Genomic DNA, 19,004 nt, shown 5'->3' with positions numbered 1-19,004 from the left:
TTTGTGTAGCATCGATTATTGTTTGGCGTGGGTTCTGCATAATTTTTTTTTCATTGTGCGAGGATTGCAAAGAAAGAAGAAATATTTTTTTGATAACACTCTCAATTATACGCGCTCGGTCCCATTAAAGCAACTGATACTAAATCAAGTTCGCATCTGCCTGCCTTTAAGGTGTCACATACAAAATCGGAGATTGGCACCTGTGTCCCTTTGTTCGTGGCGATTATTACACGTGATCGAGCAAGTAATAAAGACAAGGGTATCGACTTAACGCAGGCGCCAAGGACATAAAGCCATACGTGTTTTCGGTATCGAACCACTAAAACATTATAAGTGGCTGCTTGGAAGTTGAGAGGATGAAGTAGATGTCACGTGCCGTTGGTTTGGGGAGACGGCTTCACGAAAATAATTGGAGCAGCGAACGCATTGAAGAGGACAATGCGGCGGGGCATGGTGCACCAGATGTCTAGATCACAAATGCAGTAGGCAGGATGGCGTGAATATTCAGCGTAGCAATAAGGCCACCCAAATTATCCGTACAGAGGACATAGGAACGTCAAGTGGTAGAAAATATGGATTCGAAGCAGCGGCGCAGGGAAAATGCATAGTGAACACTCATCGGAACAGCTTGCCCTAACAGAAATGACACTACTAAATTTTGCAGAGATATGTTGTTATTGATAATCTTCTATATGCTGACAAGAATGCCTCATATTTAAATAATTACTGCCACGTTTATTTACTGGTAAAACCCACTTTAATATAATGATTTTTTGGTGAAACATTCACCGATGATTACAATACTCCCTAATTCGAGATTTGAGCGCAGCTCCATATGTGTATTCATTTCACTATATGCTGAGTCGAAAAATGAGAGAGACATGGATTGTACGTAAAGTCCATCGGCAGAGGAAGCACTTCACCAGTGTCGTCGCACTCATTTGTCAGTGAACTGGCTAACCCAATTGCGCATTAGGATTATTTTCTTACGCGGTAATGATAGTCAAAAACGACACAGTGTGTATAACTGTTAGGTACAAATTTTTCACCTTGTTTGGCCGAACTTGTGCCCACAAAAAGTACTATGCAATTCGTGTCGCTCATACAGTCAGATTACAGACTCTATGGCGCCATCGAGTAATCATGGGCGCCACTTTCCTCCTCACTTTCACTCACTTGCTCTGCTCCTCACAATTTAGCCACACGCTCCTTCTCTGCTTTCTTCATGCTAGTGTTGCGCCGTCCTCGTCCACTTTCCTGCCTGCGCAGTCTTTGCCATCGCCGTTGTTTCATCTCCAGTTGCGCTCCGCGTTCGCATTCGTTCGGTTGCAGCGACGCTCGCCGAGGGGTGCCGACGCTCGCCGCCGGAACGGACGCTTGAGAGCCGTGCTCTAAGATGCGAGCAATGCGTGCTCCTCATCGTATCGCGAGCCAGCAGGTTATCTTATTTATTAATCCGGCGGTCGTTGACAATACCGCAGGTGAGTGGTGTTGAATTGCCCCGCTTATCACGTGACCCGTCCTGGCAGAGTACGTGGCCCCGTTGAAGGCAGCTGAGGAACCGCTACGATTGCGACCGTCCAGGCGGGTGGCTACCGTGTTTCAGGCCGTGCACCGTGTTTGTTTCGTATGTTCTGAAACCGTGAGATTACAGTCAATTCCTGTTAACGCCAACTATAACAGGAGGTAAAAAAAATCGACTCAGTTTACATTTTGGGGTAAGGAATGAGCTATTTAGTTCATTAGGGAAGTAATAAATGTCTTCTTTGAGGAAGCAATTAGCAGTAGTTGGAACGTGCGACGTAATTGTTTAACGGTAAAGGCTATCAATACATGTCAAAGGGGTAAATATTCAATCTCGGCTGGTATCCATCTTTGTTAGACTGTATGTGCCAGAATCAGCCCGTATTCAGGGGCGCATTAAACTCTCCAGAGGTGGCACTTCGGGAGTAACGCAACGGAGAGTGCCTTGGCCATGGTAGTATTGCCAACGCGGCACGGTGAATCCGATGCTCCATAGGTCACAAGGAGGATGGCGGTCGCTCGGTGCGGAGCTGTAGTGAACTGGGCTATACATGGCGAGACAAAGCCCTTCGTGGAACCGAGAAAGAAAAGGGGGGGGGGGGTTGCGGGTTGGCTTTCAGTAATAAGCACCTCATCACAGAACCGGGTTTACTGGATGGATCTGGGCGTTACCCAAAGGTCGGGGCGTATTGGAGGCGCGTTAGTGTATGTCATGTCTATGCTGCACTGATGTCGCGCGTTGCTACATATACCGCATAAAATTTGTCACATTTGTTGCTCGCTAGGCCGCTTTTTTTCCGTCTGTGTACCACAATAGAGCACAGGATTTTGACCCCTAGCCTTTGCGTGTGTGTTCTTTAGCAGACTGTGCTTTGGTTGAATTTTCCGAACGTTTACAATCACTAATGATTTCGTTTTTTTTACCTTGTTACCACTTCCCCAAGAAGGTCCATACGACATTAAAATATGACTGGATAAAGGAATCAATCAATCAACCAATTAATCAATAAAATAGGTAAACGAATGAATCAACGGCGCACCAACACCTATGCAGTTCGTATAGTTACTAAGCTCAGTTGCGTCTTGCCAGAACAAAACCCTGTTTTTTAACTTGCAGGCCCTGCTACAATCCTCATCCGAGTTCCTGCACGAGGCCACTGGTGGTCGCGTTTTCCTCAAGCAAGTCGTCATTGAGTTCCCGGAAACGTGGCCGGAGCGGAGCACAGCTCGAAGCGTGCCAAAATTTGCCTTCTCAACGAGCGATGTTCGTGTTGAAGCTTTTGAAAGCGTTCGCAAGGGAAATTTCTTCAGCACAAAGCTACGAGGGAGGTGTGGAAAACGCGGTGATTTCATTCGCATTTCGCCCCACGTCCTGGCGGAGGTGAACGCAACCAAAAAGGCCCTCAGCGACGCAAGTACGAAATTTTCCTATCCATTTTTCAGCAACAAAACAATAAAAACATCATACCACTACTACTACTACTATAATGCTACTAATGCAACTACTACTAAATATAATCAATCAACTGATTATTATAGAGTCCAAGAACAATTATAGATCTTTCCGTACTGGTTCACATAAACAATTTTATTAATAATAATATTAATAAATTATTTCTGCCTCAAGAAATACAGATGGGGAAGCTGCAGAAAAAGCTGTCATAAACAACTTGACATGGCTGGAACAACTAAATGCAAAGCAGCTGCTACAGGCTATTCAAAGCAGTTCATCGCACACATCACGGCTTCATGCTAAAATAAAAGTTAACAGAGTAGCAAAAACATCAGAAGACCAAGGAAAATCATATCCGCACTTATGTACGGAAAGAGCAAATTACTTCATTAGAAGCATAATTACGCATGTTTAAGACCATCGTGAAATAAGATGCATTGAAGGACACAATGTATGACAAGAATAGTGGAAAACAGTATAAATTCAGCAAACAAAAGATTCTATATGAAGCTTAAGCACATCCAAATATTCCTCCATGGTACATGCCTATAATTATGGTGTTTGCATGGAACCATTGGCTGGTAGGGTACAAGTAAACAAGTTGAGGTTAGCTAATCCGAACGCGTTGAGAAGGGACGAAGTGTATCTGGAGGTGCTCTCTGTGGGGGGGTCTCGTAAAAAGGCGTTCTTTTGGCACCACCTAGTTTTCAGGGTGTCTGCAATGGTAACTCTTTTTATTTTCTTGCAAGTTTGCGAGATGTCTAATAGGATTTATAATATTGCTGCGCGATATTCCCACGCACTGAAACACGGATCCTGCCGAGCATGGCACAAAGTGCCATAAAGACGGGGAAGACGATGATCAGAGCAACGCTCGTGTTGTTGTTCTACCATCTAGCCTGCAGCCGTCTCTCTCCATATATATTTTGTAAATGCAATTTCCTACACCTTTTGGCTACTCTCAACCCCAAGGCATTTTGGTGGGAGGTGCGGGCTACCCACATGGTACAACAAAGCTCCACAGCGTCAAACGCTTGCCTTCCTCTACAATGGCGGAAGAGAGGTCGGCGCCCACTAAGGCGACTGCAAGGACAATGGTCGTCCTGGCTCAGCTAAAAACACAGGCACAATCTGCGCGACTGACAATGTCGACATCGAGGACTGGCTACCCCTGTACGAGCGTGCAAATAAGAATAATCACTGGGATAAGAGAAGCATATTATCAAACATATTATGTTACCTGAAAGGAACAGTGAAGGTGTGCTTTGAGAATAACGAAGACGCAATTGGCAGCTATGATGCATGCAAGGAAAAGATACATTCCTCCTTCGGCAAATGTCCAGGCAGAAAGGCAGCAGCAAAAGAAGGAGCTGGTATATTGTGAGCAGACAGCGACAGAGTTGTGCCTGACTTTACAGGACGTGCTTGCCTTTTGCCGCAAAGCCGACGACAGAATGACGGAGTCTGAGAAAGTGGGCCACGTGTTAAAGGGCATAGCATATGATGCCTTCAATCTGCTAAGCTGCAAAGACTGTGGCATCGTCGATGCCATCATCCTAGAGGGCAAGTGCTTTGAGGCCGCGAAAAGTCGGCGCATTGCTTTTCATTTCGCTCGACTTCGGAACGCTGCAGCAACGTGGCCGTGCAAAGACGTACGTGAGCAGTCGGCGCCGCTCACCGTCGAACACGGGAAGATCATCCGAAGTGAACTTGGGCGCTATAAATAATACTATTCCAAACTTTTCTATTCCGATTATGCCATCAGCCCTCCTCGATTGGTCAAAAAAGTTTTTGGGCAACCCCCCCTTCACCTGTGTGTCACGTGACGTCACGAAAACCCCGATAGCTCCTCCATATGGTATGACGTGTAGACACTGATTATGCATGATTTGACCGAACAATTCCTGATTCGACGCCTTTTCGCCATTTGCCTTCGGCCATTGGCCAAACGTTTTCGGGCGGCACCCACTTTACCTGCCTGTCACGCGACGTCAGAAAACTGCGAAATCTCCCCGCCCCCCGTCAGAGTGACGTGTACGCATTAAAGATGCATTAATATGCTGAACAAAACTGAATTTTTTTCAGAATAGCCGCAGCATGCCCCGTTCCTAAAGGAATGACAGATAGCCGCCGCCGATGGCTTAGGCACTGGCTACTCGCACTTGCCAGAGAGGATAGGTTTTTTTTGCGTGTAATAAAACTTTTTGCTTGGCCGTCTAACGTTTTCGAGCACTTTCGGAACGTTTACGCCCTCGTTCTGCCTACTCTTCCCAACGGAGGATCTGTTTTAGCATCATCCTCAAACTTCCTTTGCATGCCGCCTCGATTTCGACGAGCCACCGTATACTAAGGAAGGGAAATCGGACCAATCACAGACGAATGCACCACCCTTTTCATTCGGTCATCGATTTTCTGTGCAGTTGCTCATCCCCATCGAATCCCTCTCCACTTGATCGTGATCCTCACCTCTTGTGAGCCAATTAGATAAGACAAGCCGCTCAGTGTAGGTATTGTTATTCGTTCTTCAAGCAAACAAAAGTGACCTCCTGTGAACGAGGAGAGCGTTTGGTTGCTCCGTTGAGACAACCCTCCTGGAGACCGCCTGATGCTTGCGTCGGCGGTTAGCAAATTTGACGTCAGGAGATTGGAATAAAAACATATTCGAATAGTTTTACGTTATAGGGCCCCTTGACGCTGTGTCTGCTGCTTCTACGTGCGGCCGTACCTGTGAAAATAGCTCCCATATGGTGCCTAGCCCAAGCTGGCGTTCATCAGGAGCTCTCCAACGCTGGCCTGGAGCCTTTATACGCCGCAGCTCCTTACCAGCCGAGCAACCATTGTCCGTCACTTTCGCACGCCCAAAATCCAATTGCAATACTCGCAATCCAGCAGAAGGGAGGACTGCTGATGACCGTCCCATTTGCTTGAACTGCCATCGTGTAGGACGCGTGGCCCGTCATTGGTACAGCCGGTGGTATTGGTATCCAGAGCCGTTTTGGTACAACCGTCGCCCTGACATGAATCGTGGTCAATTTCTGCCCTACCGTGAGCTTCCCCAAACCACCTGGGACGACTTTCCCTCCATGCCGTATCGTCGCTCAACCTCTCCACGTGGTCACCAGTCTCGTTCGCCATTGTTTCATCGCCAATCATCTCACTCACCCCAATCCCGTCGCTCTACATCGGTGATTGCGCAACTACCTCGGGAAAACTAGACGATGCAGGTCCCAGAGGTGATGGTGCATCGACAACTCGCCTGCGAAATCCACTGACCACACTGCAGACCAGAAAGTACCTGATATACGTTAAAGTGCGTGATGCACATGTTTTTTCTCTAGTGGATACTGGGGCTCAGATAACAGTGTTGAATTTGGAGCTTCGTCACCCTCTTAAGAAGTTTCTAACTCCACCTGCAGTACCGTTACTTCGTGTCACCGATAGCGGAACATTTCCCTCGCTAGGGATGTGCTTCGCTTGAATAACTGCTGCTGACCGATCCACAAGCGTACTACGTGCCGTGCTTGACAAGTTCTCCCACGAACTCATCCTCAGTATGGACGTCCTCCATGCCCATTCTGCTTTAATGAGTGTGGAACCGTCTTTCTTTAGCTACCTACCTACCGTGCTTCCATGACGCTCCTTCTGCACGCCAAGCGCGCTCGTGCTCAGTGGATTACGTTCGCGTACCTCCTCAAGCCTTTAGGTATGTGAACTTAGTCTTTTTCTCCCATTCCCGATGGCGATTACATCTTGACACCGATTGTTGACGTCTTACTCGCCAAAAGCGATGCTCTGCCTCTCACCATTATTAGAGTTGCGGATAATCGAACGTCTCCACCCATATTGGACTTTAGCTAGTGCATGCAACCTATCCCAAGCGGCATGACTGTAGCCCACTCTCTTCTATCGATGAGTGTGTCGTTTCTGCATTCGTCACCGACGCATCATTGTCTTCGGCCTCTTGCGCTTCCTCGCACAATTCCTTCGACGGTGATACTGACAATGTGATAGCGTAGAACCTCCTTCCTGCCCAGGCAGCCCATATGCGGTGCACATTGCAGTCCTACCACCACATCTTTGACTTTACTGACCATCCTTTGGCACATACATCTGTGGTCACTCATAAGATAAATATTGGAGACGCTAGCCCAATCAGACGACGTTCTTATCGCGTGTCCTATGCCGAGCGAGAAGTCATACAGCGTGAAGTCAACAAGATGCTCCCCAAAGATGAGAGTGAACCTTCATGCAGTCTATGGGCATCACAGGTTGTCCTAGTCAGGAAGAAAGATGACAGCTGGTGATTCTGCATGGACTACCGCCACAGAAATTAAAGCCTGTTTCACATGCAAGCGAAAATGCTCGCGAATCCTGCCGCCGCGCCGCAGAAATCTGTTTCGAGCGGCGGCGGTGGCACTAGCGGCGGGAGCGGCGAGGTTCGTGCAAGTTGGAATTTCGTCGCAGCGGCAGAGCGGCAGCACCGTTTCCGAACGGCCAGTCTCGACACGTGACCAGTGGAGGACTAGTGTGGGAAAACCTGGGCAAGGAGGATGTTTATTTACTTGCTACACGTGGTACGGGCAACATGCCAAGAGAGCTTTTCAACGAATTGATAATTGCTAAACGCAGGATATGTATTTATAAAAGAATGATTCGATTGGCAGGGGCAAAGCCATGCTTATATTGGTAGTCGCAAACTACCGAAACTGGCTGAAAGTCCCGTCTTTTTTGGCAGCAACATTGATATTCGCAGCGGCTGAAAACGCGCGGCGGAAATCCATGTGAAACGAAACCTCGCGAAAAGCTTCGCAGCGCCGCGCCGCTGTTCGCTCCATTCGCTCAATCGCTTGCATGTGAAACAGGCTTAACGCGCAAGGACGTCTACCCTGTGCCGCGGATCGATGACGCACACGACTGTCTACACGGCTCTGCCTACTTCTCTTCTATCAACCTGAGCTCAGAATACTGGCAGATATCCGTCGATGATCAAGCCCGTGAAAAGGCCGCATTCGTTACGCCCGATGGGCTTTGCGAGATTAAGGTAATGCCTTTTAGACTTTGTAATGCCCCCGCCGCATTTGAAGGGATGATCGACTCCCGCCTTCGTGGATGCAAATGGTCAACATGCCTCTGTTACCTTGACAATGTAATAGTCTTCTCACCGACAATTAAACGCCATCTTAGCCGCTCATCGGCAGTTCTCGAAGTTTTTCGGCAAGCAGGCCTTCATCTCAGTTCTGCCCAATGCCGCCTTTGCCGTTGCAAAATCACTGTGCTTTGCCACCTTGCGAGTGCTGAAGGCGTGCAACCTGACCCAGAAAAAGATTGTTTTGTCAAACACTTACCTATGCCACGTTCCACTAAAAGGCTGTTTCACATGGCGCGATTTTCGTCGTTCAGCGACCGCTGCGACGTCGTGGGCTCTGCGCGACTGGATTCTGAGAAGTTGGTCGCGCCGTCGCTGAGTCGCAGCAATCGGCTCGATGTAGGCGTGGCAATGTGTGACGAAACAAAGCGCCCTCAAAATAGGCGCTTTTCTGTTTTTTCTACGCGTTGGTAGCGCTGTGGAGCAATGCCGCGCGCCAGTTTTAGCTATGTTTTAATAGGCAGTGCCCGCCAGCGTTTGGGGCTTAGGAGATTCATAAACACTTTTCGCTTCTTCCGCCTGTACGATTCGTTTAAAAGGAGAAGCCGCACGCAATCCCACTCCGGAGAAGGACGCTGTTTCTACATAAGGCACATACCCAGTTCATCGCCACCATCGTCAACCTCTTCGTCGAGACAAATTCAGCTAGCTACGTGTACATGCACATTCAATGGTAGCTTAATTGTTAATCGACAAAAGCAAATACTCATCCAGGAAAAAAAGTTGTGGCTACCATAGTAACAAGGAAACTAGGGTATACTAAACGCAACCACCCCACCGATGCCGCACAAGCCACATGCTTACATTTGCGATTTGTACAGCAGCTTCTCACTCACCGTACATGCAAGCTGTTGTGAAGTCTCAACGCTTTTAAACGTTAAAAAATGACGTACCTATTTTATTACCGAACAATAATGGGACAATTCAAATATTTTACTAGTTTCCATGTTTTTATTTAACGATGCAGGCATGGATACTTCGTGAGCAGGAGGCAGCCTCGCGCATCGCTGCGACAGAAATCGTGCTGCCGCAAACGCATGTGAAAGCTGACGGCAAAAATCGCTCTGCGATATGCGCTGCAGTATGATTTTTTTCGCCCCAATCGCGCCATGTGAATTACCCTAAAATTGTACGGAGATTTGTCAGCTTCTGCTCCTATTTTCGACGTTTTGTGAAGCACTTTGCCAACGTTGCCCGTCAACTTACGCAACTCTTGAAGAAGGAAACGGCGTTTACATGGTGTCCTGAACAGGCCACTGCGTATCACACGCTGACGATTTACGTCACCACTCATCGTCGCCCATTTAGACCCATCAGCGCCCACTGAATTTCGCACCGATGCCAATGGACATGGCATCGGCGCCGTTCTAGCCTAGCAGCGAAATTAAGGCCGAGACGCCTCATCGCCTTTGCCAGTCGCCTTCTTTCCTTTTCAGAGTAGAAATTTTCGTTCACTGAGTGCGAGTGCCTCGCACTCGTTTGGGCTGTCGGCAAAATTCAACCCCACTTGTTCGGCCGCACCTTTTCAGTCTTCACAGACCACCATGCGCTTTGCTGGTTGTCTTCCCTCAAAGATGCGACTCGACGCCTTGGTCGCTGGGCACTGAAAATGCAAGAATACAGATGTGATGTCACTTATAAGCCTGGCAGACTGCCCCAGGGTGCTGACTGCCTATCCCCTCATCCAGTGGATCCCCCCGTCTTGTCACCGCACGATTCGGAGCCCTGTGTCTTAGCGATATCGGATTTCACCGACATACGCAACGAACAGCTCCGCCATGCCGATTTGCGGTCAATTATCCACCGCATACGCTTCCATCACTGGGCCCCTTCGCTACAATTATTCGTGCTTCGTGACGGAATCTTATACAGATGCAACTCTAGCTACGATGGCCTAGATCTTCTCCTGATTGTTCCCAAAACACTCTGTTCCACTGTTGTCGAAAAGCTTCATGACGCCCCCACCGCTGGACATCTCGGAGCAACTCGCACGATCGCGTTCGGCATTGCTTCTTCTCGCCAGGCCTCCACCGCTCTTTGCACCGATACGTTGTTGCTTGTGAGTGCTGCAAGTGCCGCAGGCATCCATCCGTGTTGCTACTAGCCGGTCCAGTTTAGCCCATGGACATTCCCGGTGTCCTGTTCTATGGCGTCGGCTTTGATCTCATTGGGCCATTCGCAACATCCCTGACTTAGAACAGGTGAATTTCCGCAGCTACGCACTACGCGACACGATGCGCTATGACGCGGGCACGGCCGACAAGTTGTGCCACTGGCTTTGCAGGATATCTCATTTACGACGTTATTATTCACTACGGCGCTCCTCAACAGCAACTGACCAACCATGGTCGCTCATTTCTGTCTGAAGTCGTCGACTACATTGTTCGTTCGTGTTACCATACGTCACAAGCTAACCACTTCCTACCATCCACAAACCAATGGGCTTACCGAGCGCCTGAAGCGCACGCTGACCACAATGCTTTTCGTATACGTTTTTTCAGACCACCGTGATTGGGACGGCACCTTGTCTTATGTGACATTTGCCTAGAACTCGTCACACCATGACACCACTGGCTTTTCCGCTTTTTATATCTTGTTTGCCCGCCATTAAACATTGCCCTTCGGGATTATTTTACCATCACCTGTGCACCCAGTTACAGACTACGTCCGCGTTGCAGCTTCTCGGGTTGAAACGGGTGGCCAGATTGCATGGAATCGTGTCTATGTCTCCCTGTTATCCCAGAAGGCCCGATCTGGTCGTTATCACGGAGCCGTTAATTACTCTTCGGGCTCTTTGGTCCTCCTCTGAATGTCTCCGCCACGTTGGCTTGTCGTCAAAGCTTCTTTCCCGCTGATCCGGGCATTATAAGCTCCTACGCCAGATCACTGACGTCACGAATGACATCGCTGCATGAGAGTCAATCGTCTGGCGCGTCCGCCACTGATATCGTGCACGTCTCCTGACTTAAGCATTAGGCTGCCGGACACGATCGTACTGCTGCTTAAGGGCCCAGATGGCGATCTCGCGGGTGGGGGTTTGATGTTACGCGCTATTCCCCGCGCACTGAAGCACGCATCCTCCCGAGCATGGCAGAATGCGCCAGAAATACGGTGAAGACAATCAGAGTAGCGCTCGTGTTTTTCTGCCATCTAGCCTGCAGCCGTATCTCTCTGTATATATTTTGTAAATACAATTTCATATCCCTTTTGGCTACTCTCATACCCATGGAAATATTTTTCTTTCTATTTTATTATGAACCCTCAGGCTATACTGATACACATCAAGGATTTTGACTATACCCATTTCAAGCAAAGAGCGTTTGGTGGTTGCTCCATGGTTTGCATTAAAGACATTACGAAGGAACTCTTTTTTTTTTGCAAGATATGGTGTTTCAGATGAAACATAGGCGTGGCAGATATGGTCATGAAAACCATGTGAGGTTGGAAAGCAGAAAGGAACAGGGAAACACACGACCAGGAGCCGGACGTAAAAGGGAGCTAGCCATACACCATGATAATCAACATTAACCAAGCAGAAATTATAAAATACGAAATATGTCAATAGAGGCAGAAAAACTGTTGCATGCTTTTTCGAGGGGAGCCTAGGGTAAGTATATAATGCAGATAGGACGTGCGGCAAACCCGGAACGTTGTTTTTTTAACTTATGGGTGGTAAAATTGCACATCATCAAGGAGCTTCGGACAATATATAATATTATGGAGCGCCATATACAGGAACAGAAAGTCTGATTTTACACATCTTGATCATAAAATTGTGAGTTAAGGTATATTTCAGAGGGCTGGCTAACGGTCACCAGAAGGGTAGTAACAGTTTTTGAAAATATTTATTTGAAAGCATACACTTAGGTGAGAATTGAATTTCTATGTACCATCCCACACTCCAGAAGCATGCTCTAATAGTGGAAAGCACCAAGTAGAATAATATTTCAGAAAGGCAAGTGGGGAGTGGAGGTCATCAGATATACGACAAACAATACAAAGAGGGCGAAGGGCACGCTCTTCCGAATATTTCACGTGTGACGAGACGCTTAGCGTTTTGTCGAATTGCACATCAAGACATTTCATCTCATCGACCCTGGACAATGGAGCACGACAAAAGGCATATGAAAATCTCACATGGGGTTTTTCGCGTATAACATCACCAAATTTTGGAGGCACTTACGAGGAGCTTACCGTCTCTGCACCAGTTTCAAAGCGAAAAAAAGGCATTTCTCCAGGTCAATGTAGTCGTCAACACTGTTGACAGCGTTAACCAGCTTTAAGTTGTCAGTACATAGAAGTAATGAAGAGCGCTGAACTGCTGACGTAGTCATTTAGGAACAGTACGAATTGTTGAGGGCCATGAAATGATCTCGGCGGAACCTTGCTAGTGATCTCTTAGCTAAGAGCTCTGTCTATTAATGCCAATGAAGGACGACCTATTCTGATACTAGGACAGTGATGGAATAAGGTATGTCCATTTGCATGAGGTTTGTAATGAACAGCTCATAAGAGAAAACGCTCTATTTAGGTCGAAATAAACAGCTTCTAATTTGCTCCTAGTATGTATAACAATGGAAGCATGGGTGATAATGTTTGCAAGTTTGTAGTTGTGAGATGCCCTAGCACAAAACGATGCTGTTGATGTAGAAAATGCGCTTATCACGAATATAAAGCCGCAAATGAAATCGAATTTCGAGCACTTTTCACGCAGCGCGGAGGATAGCTATAGGATGGTGGTTACTAACGACCCTTACAGCACCCGATTTGCGTACGCGCACTACCCATGGTATCTTCGGATATTCAAGAAACGTACGAGCATTTAGGGAACTGTTATATATGCTTGTGAGAAAAGAGACAAGTATGCTTCCATGCATATTATAGAGTGCGCTGGGGATACCGTCAGCGCCAGAAGAATGGCATGGTTTGAGGTGCTTCATATATTTTAAAAGAATGTATTTATGGACTCAATGCGTACCCACTATGCCGCATTGTTAGAGAAGGTTACTTATGGTGGAAGTGTCTTGAAAACTAAACGCATAATATAGATGTTGTGCACGGGCATCAGCAGTGTTGGAGACAAAACCAACATTTCCTTCAAGGCACACATCTTCAGCGTTCTTTTTACAAAAACCAAGAGCGCACGCACCTCGACAAATATTGTGAATTACGTGCCATGATGGCTTCGATATGTTCACTGAGGTCGCACTGACCAATGTTATATGAAATTATTTAATGGTATGCAATCTATCCATCATCGTTTATTTACCGTGCCCAGATACAACCCTATTGGCTTAGGGGGGGGGGGGGTGCACTCATAATGAAAGAATAACAATGAAAATCTGCCTGCGAATGTATGTTTAAAAAAGCAGAATGAATAAAACGGAGCATTGTGCAGAGTACTTACCAGGCGCCAGCAAATACTATAGAAAAGAGGAGAAAGGTACTCGAACAACGTGTGAACTATGACACAACGTAAAGCCCATTGTAATAATAATCGACCATTCCATAAATCATTCAATCATTCATTCATTCCTATAGCGTACCCAGTAACAAACCTTAGGACCGAACGCTGACACGCGCACAAGAAACTAAAATAAAACATACTGCGTGGGCATAAATGTACAGAAAATAATAAGCACAATTTTAAAAGAAAAACGGTGTACATACAAAGAGTACAAAGCGTATATTGTAGAAAAAAGAGGAGCGGACCAGTTAAACTGCGAAACTGCGAGTTGTGCGAAACTATTCCACCACAACGCAAAGCTCGGAAAAGAACAATGGCACCGCCTTATGAAAAAGTCCGAGATTTGGAAACTAGGTGTATCCGCCGCGGTTGCTCAGTGGCCGTGGTGTTGGGCATCTAAGCATGAAGTCGCAGAATTGGATCCCGGCCATAGTGGCCGCATATCTATGTGGACGAAATGAGAAAACAACCGTGTAACTTAGGTTTACTTGCACGTTAAAGAACCCCAAGTGGTCCGAATTTCCGGACTCCTTCACTACGACGTTCTTCCTAATCACACCGTAGTCTTGGCACGTAAAACCACGTAATTTTATTTGTTTTAACCTAGGCTTACCTATAGCTCCGTATTTTGGGGATGGTGGCGTGTTCGTCATGACCGGCAGGAAGATGTAAAGGTGTATATTCGCTGTTGAGCATGCACGGTAATGGAAGCATGATATAAGTCACGACCTTCTGATTTGTGAGGTTACCGTGAAGGGAATTGTGAGGAGAGAGAAGGTCAGCGCGATGACGTTGTCATCGATGTAAGGGCAACGGCAATACCCCAACAATTCTAGAACAACAATGTGGGGATGGCATATGCTTAGCTATGTTTTCTGGACCGAATCTATAATGCGACTTTTCGATCTTCAAGTGATAATCCAAACGGTTGAGGCGTATTCGGGCTGAGGAAAACAGGCAGTTGTGTACAACTTCAGGAACGGTGTAGGTGAATTTAATTACATCTGTAGTCGACAAGTAGACCCAAGCAAGGGAATATGACATTGTAACGCGGTTAAGAGGTATCAGAAAAGTCGAAGGTCTAATCGCCAATATTAGCTGTGGTCAAGCGCATACAACAATGACCCTCATTGTATACTCTCATTAAAAAAGGCCCCTCACAAAGGCACATCTTTTCAACACTGTTGACTCAAATTCGCTTGTATTTCAGCCTACGCCTTCGTGAATGAGTGGGCCCGTTTTCGCTATGGTGTGTTTTATGAGTATGGGCGCTTGGGACACAAGACCTACCCAATGTCCTACTGCCCGTGTTGCAATAAGGTGAGATTCCGGCGTTCGATTCTTCGTTGTAGCGCACTGCATTGCTTCCATATTAAGTCACGTATTATGTAATGAAAGGAGATGACCTAGCCAAATCTTTGTTACCTCTGTATAAAAGCGTGTACTGGCACCATATCAATCTACTGACTTCCAATAAAATTCTCTCTGACAATTGACTTAGATTTATTCTTTATCGCAAGGCAAACCTTCCAGGTCAATCTCATGTATACTGATCTATGGCCTCTAATGGAGGAGCTTTCTTCATGAAGCTTACAGATTGTTGCGTAACTAACTGACTCATTGCAACCGCCACTAAACCGTCGCGTATGGCTTTATCAAGCTTGAAATGGCACCGCATATTATGCAGTTTAAAGAGCGCCCAAAAACGCAGAGCACGGGACAAGCGCTGGATGCCAAGACCTTTATTGAAGGCCGCACAAATATATGCCATTCGCAGTGGGGTGAAAGGCAGAAAGGAAGAAAGGGAAGGCGAATCATCACAAATAAACTCTTGCTGCGCATGAGCCACAACCGTAAAGCTACCCAAACTTAAAATAAAAAATGCGACACAATCCAAACAGATTGACTTCTAAAGAACTTGAGTTCCTTATCGCGAAGAGACAAAGAAGTGGGTGCTTACGCAAGTGGCTCCTGACTGACATATCTAAAAGGCCCCAAAGATTTGCGTGACAGTCTGATCGCTCGACTTTCTCAGCACACGTGCGTCTTCTAGGCAGGGGGAACAGCCACCCTAGATTGCTACCTAGAATACTAGATAGAAAGATTACTAGGTAGCTAGATTACCACCGCAATCGTGCTCCAAATGCGGTCACGCGTGCTGCTCCTTCGAACACATGCTCTGGCTGTGCCTGTACAACGCGGGCTCCGACTTTTATAACGAGTCCAAGTGGGACACCTTGCTGAAGAGCTAGGATTTCACAAGCCAACTACAGGCCGTCCAGAGGGCCCGCGACGTCGCGGAGAGTCACCATCTCCCTGTCCCGTCGTGGGTGGAGCCACCAACTTGATCGGGGAGCCTTCGGTTGCCCCCTAATCAAGTTCCTCAGGACACTCCAATAAAGTTCTTGTCACTGTCACTGTCACCAGTCTTGATCTTGACACTGCAAGATATAATCGCATTTCGAAGCTCGACCATAGTTCTCTGTGAAGCATGCGCAAAGTGGCACGCCTTTACTCCAGTTTGGAAGTGGTTTGCAGAACGTGGAAGCTGCAGGATGTCTTATCCAATGGGAAGACCAAATGCCGCTGGAGAACTCTCCATGAACGCCGCATCCTTTATTCAGCGGTTGCGGATTTCGCGCTATGAAGTGCATGAGCAAATGTAATATCGCTGTGATGTATCACACGCCAAGGTAAAATTAAACTTTCTGATACTGTCATTATTCAGATAGCTAAACGTGGAACTATATTCCTTTGCGCAAGACTATTGTGCCTCTGTATACGCATCGTACGTTCGGATGTTCTGCAAACGACTTGTGTGATGAAGTGGAGTTTTCTTGTCACACGTGCGTCGAGCTTGAAAGCGGCCTCCTGATATTCCATTGCTTCAGTGAGAAATCCGTGGCACAGTGATTGGAGGAAATGGCACGCTATCCTAAATCTCGTTAGGTCTAATGTCACGTAGACTCAAGGGCTTTTTTTCTGCTATGCGCCATTATCGATAATTCGTCATCCTGACGTGTCTGTGATTTTTATTGTGCTACCACTTTATGTCTTGTTTTGCTTCCAGGAAGTGGTACGTTGGAACTCGTGCTCGGATAGGATTCAGCATCGGATTCTAAATCAAAATATGTGCGCCTTTCACGACCACTGTTATGCCACTGAAGATTGCGTCGTCGTGGCAACTCAACCAGAACATGACCCCGTTAAATCATCGATCATGTACCTGCCACGTCTCGAGAATGTAAGTTTTCTGTAGTTACTTCTATCAGCTCTATAGTTATGATAACTTCCCTAATGATCGACGGAACGTTTGATAGAGCATGCTATTTGCCTCCTGGAAGATAAACAGAAAACGGATTCTATCATTTTTGTGCTTTTTCATTCTGACTTTTAAGAACTTCACATACAGCCAGAATGCTTGAAATGTGTAAAAACAACTTATAACATGTGTTTAAGACGATTATTGCTACCGCACAAAATGCCTAATACGTTTAGTGTTTGCGCATCGTATCACGTGTACATGTGAAAGGCCGGTCCCGCTGCGCTTTAGTCTGCGCGGCGCAGTGTAGGAGCCCATGATACCAGCCGCTGCGAATATGCTCTCTCGTAAGCGCACTGCGTCACTGCTGATATGAACTCACTGACGATTACGAAACACCCTAATGTGAAATTTGAGCGTTGCTCTATACATGTTTTCATTTCTCAACGTACTGGCTGGCGCGGTTAATGTCGTGTGCGGCACTTTGCAAACGGAACGAAGTGTGGAGCGACTGCTTCGCTAATAGGGAGATCACGTGAAGCAGCGTGTGGATAACGCGTGGGCGCAATACATAGCGGCCGCCGCAGAGAGATTCCAGGTGGCGTGCGCTACTCTGGCGTCATCTCGTAGGAATAGTCAGCGCAGTGCGCGACCTGCACGGCACCTTTGAAGGTTTCACCATACTCTCTTCCACCTCTTACTGACGCATTATTCTGCTACCTCCTCCTCCTTCGCTGTCATTCTCGTGCTCTCTTCGCACTCTCCGCTTTTTTCATCCGCCATTGCGCTCCGCGTTCGTATTTCATCTGCTGCGTTCGTCCGCTTGGTTACACCGGGAACGTCGACACGTTGACAAGGCTGCCGCGAAAGAGGCTCTTGTGACTCGCGTTAAGACATCTACAGAGGCGTACATTCCACGCAACCAAGACCACTTGGTTTTTTTACCGCAAAGCTGACGACGCGAAGTCTAAAGCAGATGAAGTGCGTAATACTAAAAATAATCGCGGATGACGCTTTCCATTTGCGTGCATTTGGCAACGTTTCCACTATTGATGCAATCATAAAGGAATGCAGTCACCTTGAACAAGCTAACAGCCGCCGTATAACGCAGCACATCACACAGGTGCAGGTGCGGAGACATGTGAGTGCCGATGGCGTCAGCTCATTACCTGTGACGATGTGAGCCGCATTGTTCGCTGCGACCTTGAGGCCGTCTGTTCGCTAACCTTCACCGCGACTTCTCCCGACGGCCAGCAACCACGCTGCCTATGATTCAGGCCGTTGTCGTTAATTCGAGGACATGGGTCTCAACTTCATGTGTTCGTCAACTCAATCCAGCGTTTCTCTGTTCTCTAGTGGCCCTCTTCGTATCGGCCACTCCTTTTCTGCCAAATATCGCAGGCCATCCGAATGGTGTACCCTCAATTAAAAGTCTATATGCTACCACTGCAGTCGCATTGGCCATGTCGCTCATCACTGCCGCAGCCGATGGCCTCCACCAACTCGGATTATGTCGGTACTGATTCCCACACCTTTGGATGATGTTTATGTCTGTGTTTTATGTATGTGCTTACGTCATGCATATTCACATGAATGATTTAGTCGCAAAATGTACCTCCTGTGGCCATGCGCACACCCCAGTAGCACTCATTGCATACTCTCATTAGAAAAGGCCCCTCGCAAAGCCGCATCTTTTCAACAGCGCTAACTCAAACTTCGCGCATTTCAGCCTACGTCTTCGCGAATGAATAGGCCCATTTCCGCTACGGTGTGTCTTATGAGTAAGGGCGCTTGGGACACAAGACGTACCCATTGTCCTACTGCCTGTGGTGCAATAAGGTGGGATCCCACCATTTGATTTGAAATTTCATTCACGGCGGTTGGCATAGTTCCCTATGCCATCCGCCATGAACCCATTGCCGGTGATGCCCCAGCTCTGACCCTGCGCTAGGGTTGCTCACTATCACCTCGTCGCCTTCAGTCTCGTTTGCCCGCACCCGTGGCTAACTTCGCTGCCTATCGCCCCCCCCCCCCCCCCCCCCAGCCGGAAAACTAAGCACTGCAGCTTCAGAAGTTCGCTGATCGTTCGTTGATCCGTCCTCGGCCCCCTACTGTTTTTAATATTTATTTAATGATATTGTTAAAAACCTGT

At 47.3% G+C, this 19,004-nt stretch overlaps 1 protein-coding gene across 1 annotated transcript in view; it reads left to right on the top strand.

Annotated features, from left to right (window-relative positions):
* The first annotated feature begins 1,366 nt into the window (after positions 1-1,366).
* Positions 1,367-19,004, top strand: part of LOC135907492 (calcium-activated chloride channel regulator 1-like) — a 171,992-nt gene continuing 154,354 nt past the window's right edge. Inside the window, exons 1-4 of the mRNA XM_070541066.1 lie at positions 1,367-1,481; positions 2,642-2,939; positions 14,801-14,910; positions 16,661-16,834. Of these exons, the coding sequence (XP_070397167.1) occupies positions 14,884-14,910; positions 16,661-16,834 (201 nt within the window). The 5' untranslated portion in view covers positions 1,367-1,481; positions 2,642-2,939; positions 14,801-14,883. The remainder of the gene's footprint in view (positions 1,482-2,641; positions 2,940-14,800; positions 14,911-16,660; positions 16,835-19,004) is intronic.

The sequence above is a fragment of the Dermacentor albipictus genome, chromosome 6 (genome assembly GCF_038994185.2).
Source record: "Dermacentor albipictus isolate Rhodes 1998 colony chromosome 6, USDA_Dalb.pri_finalv2, whole genome shotgun sequence".
Lineage (NCBI taxonomy): Eukaryota > Metazoa > Arthropoda > Arachnida > Ixodida > Ixodidae > Dermacentor > Dermacentor albipictus.
This window is presented reverse-complemented; position numbering and strand designations above follow the sequence as displayed.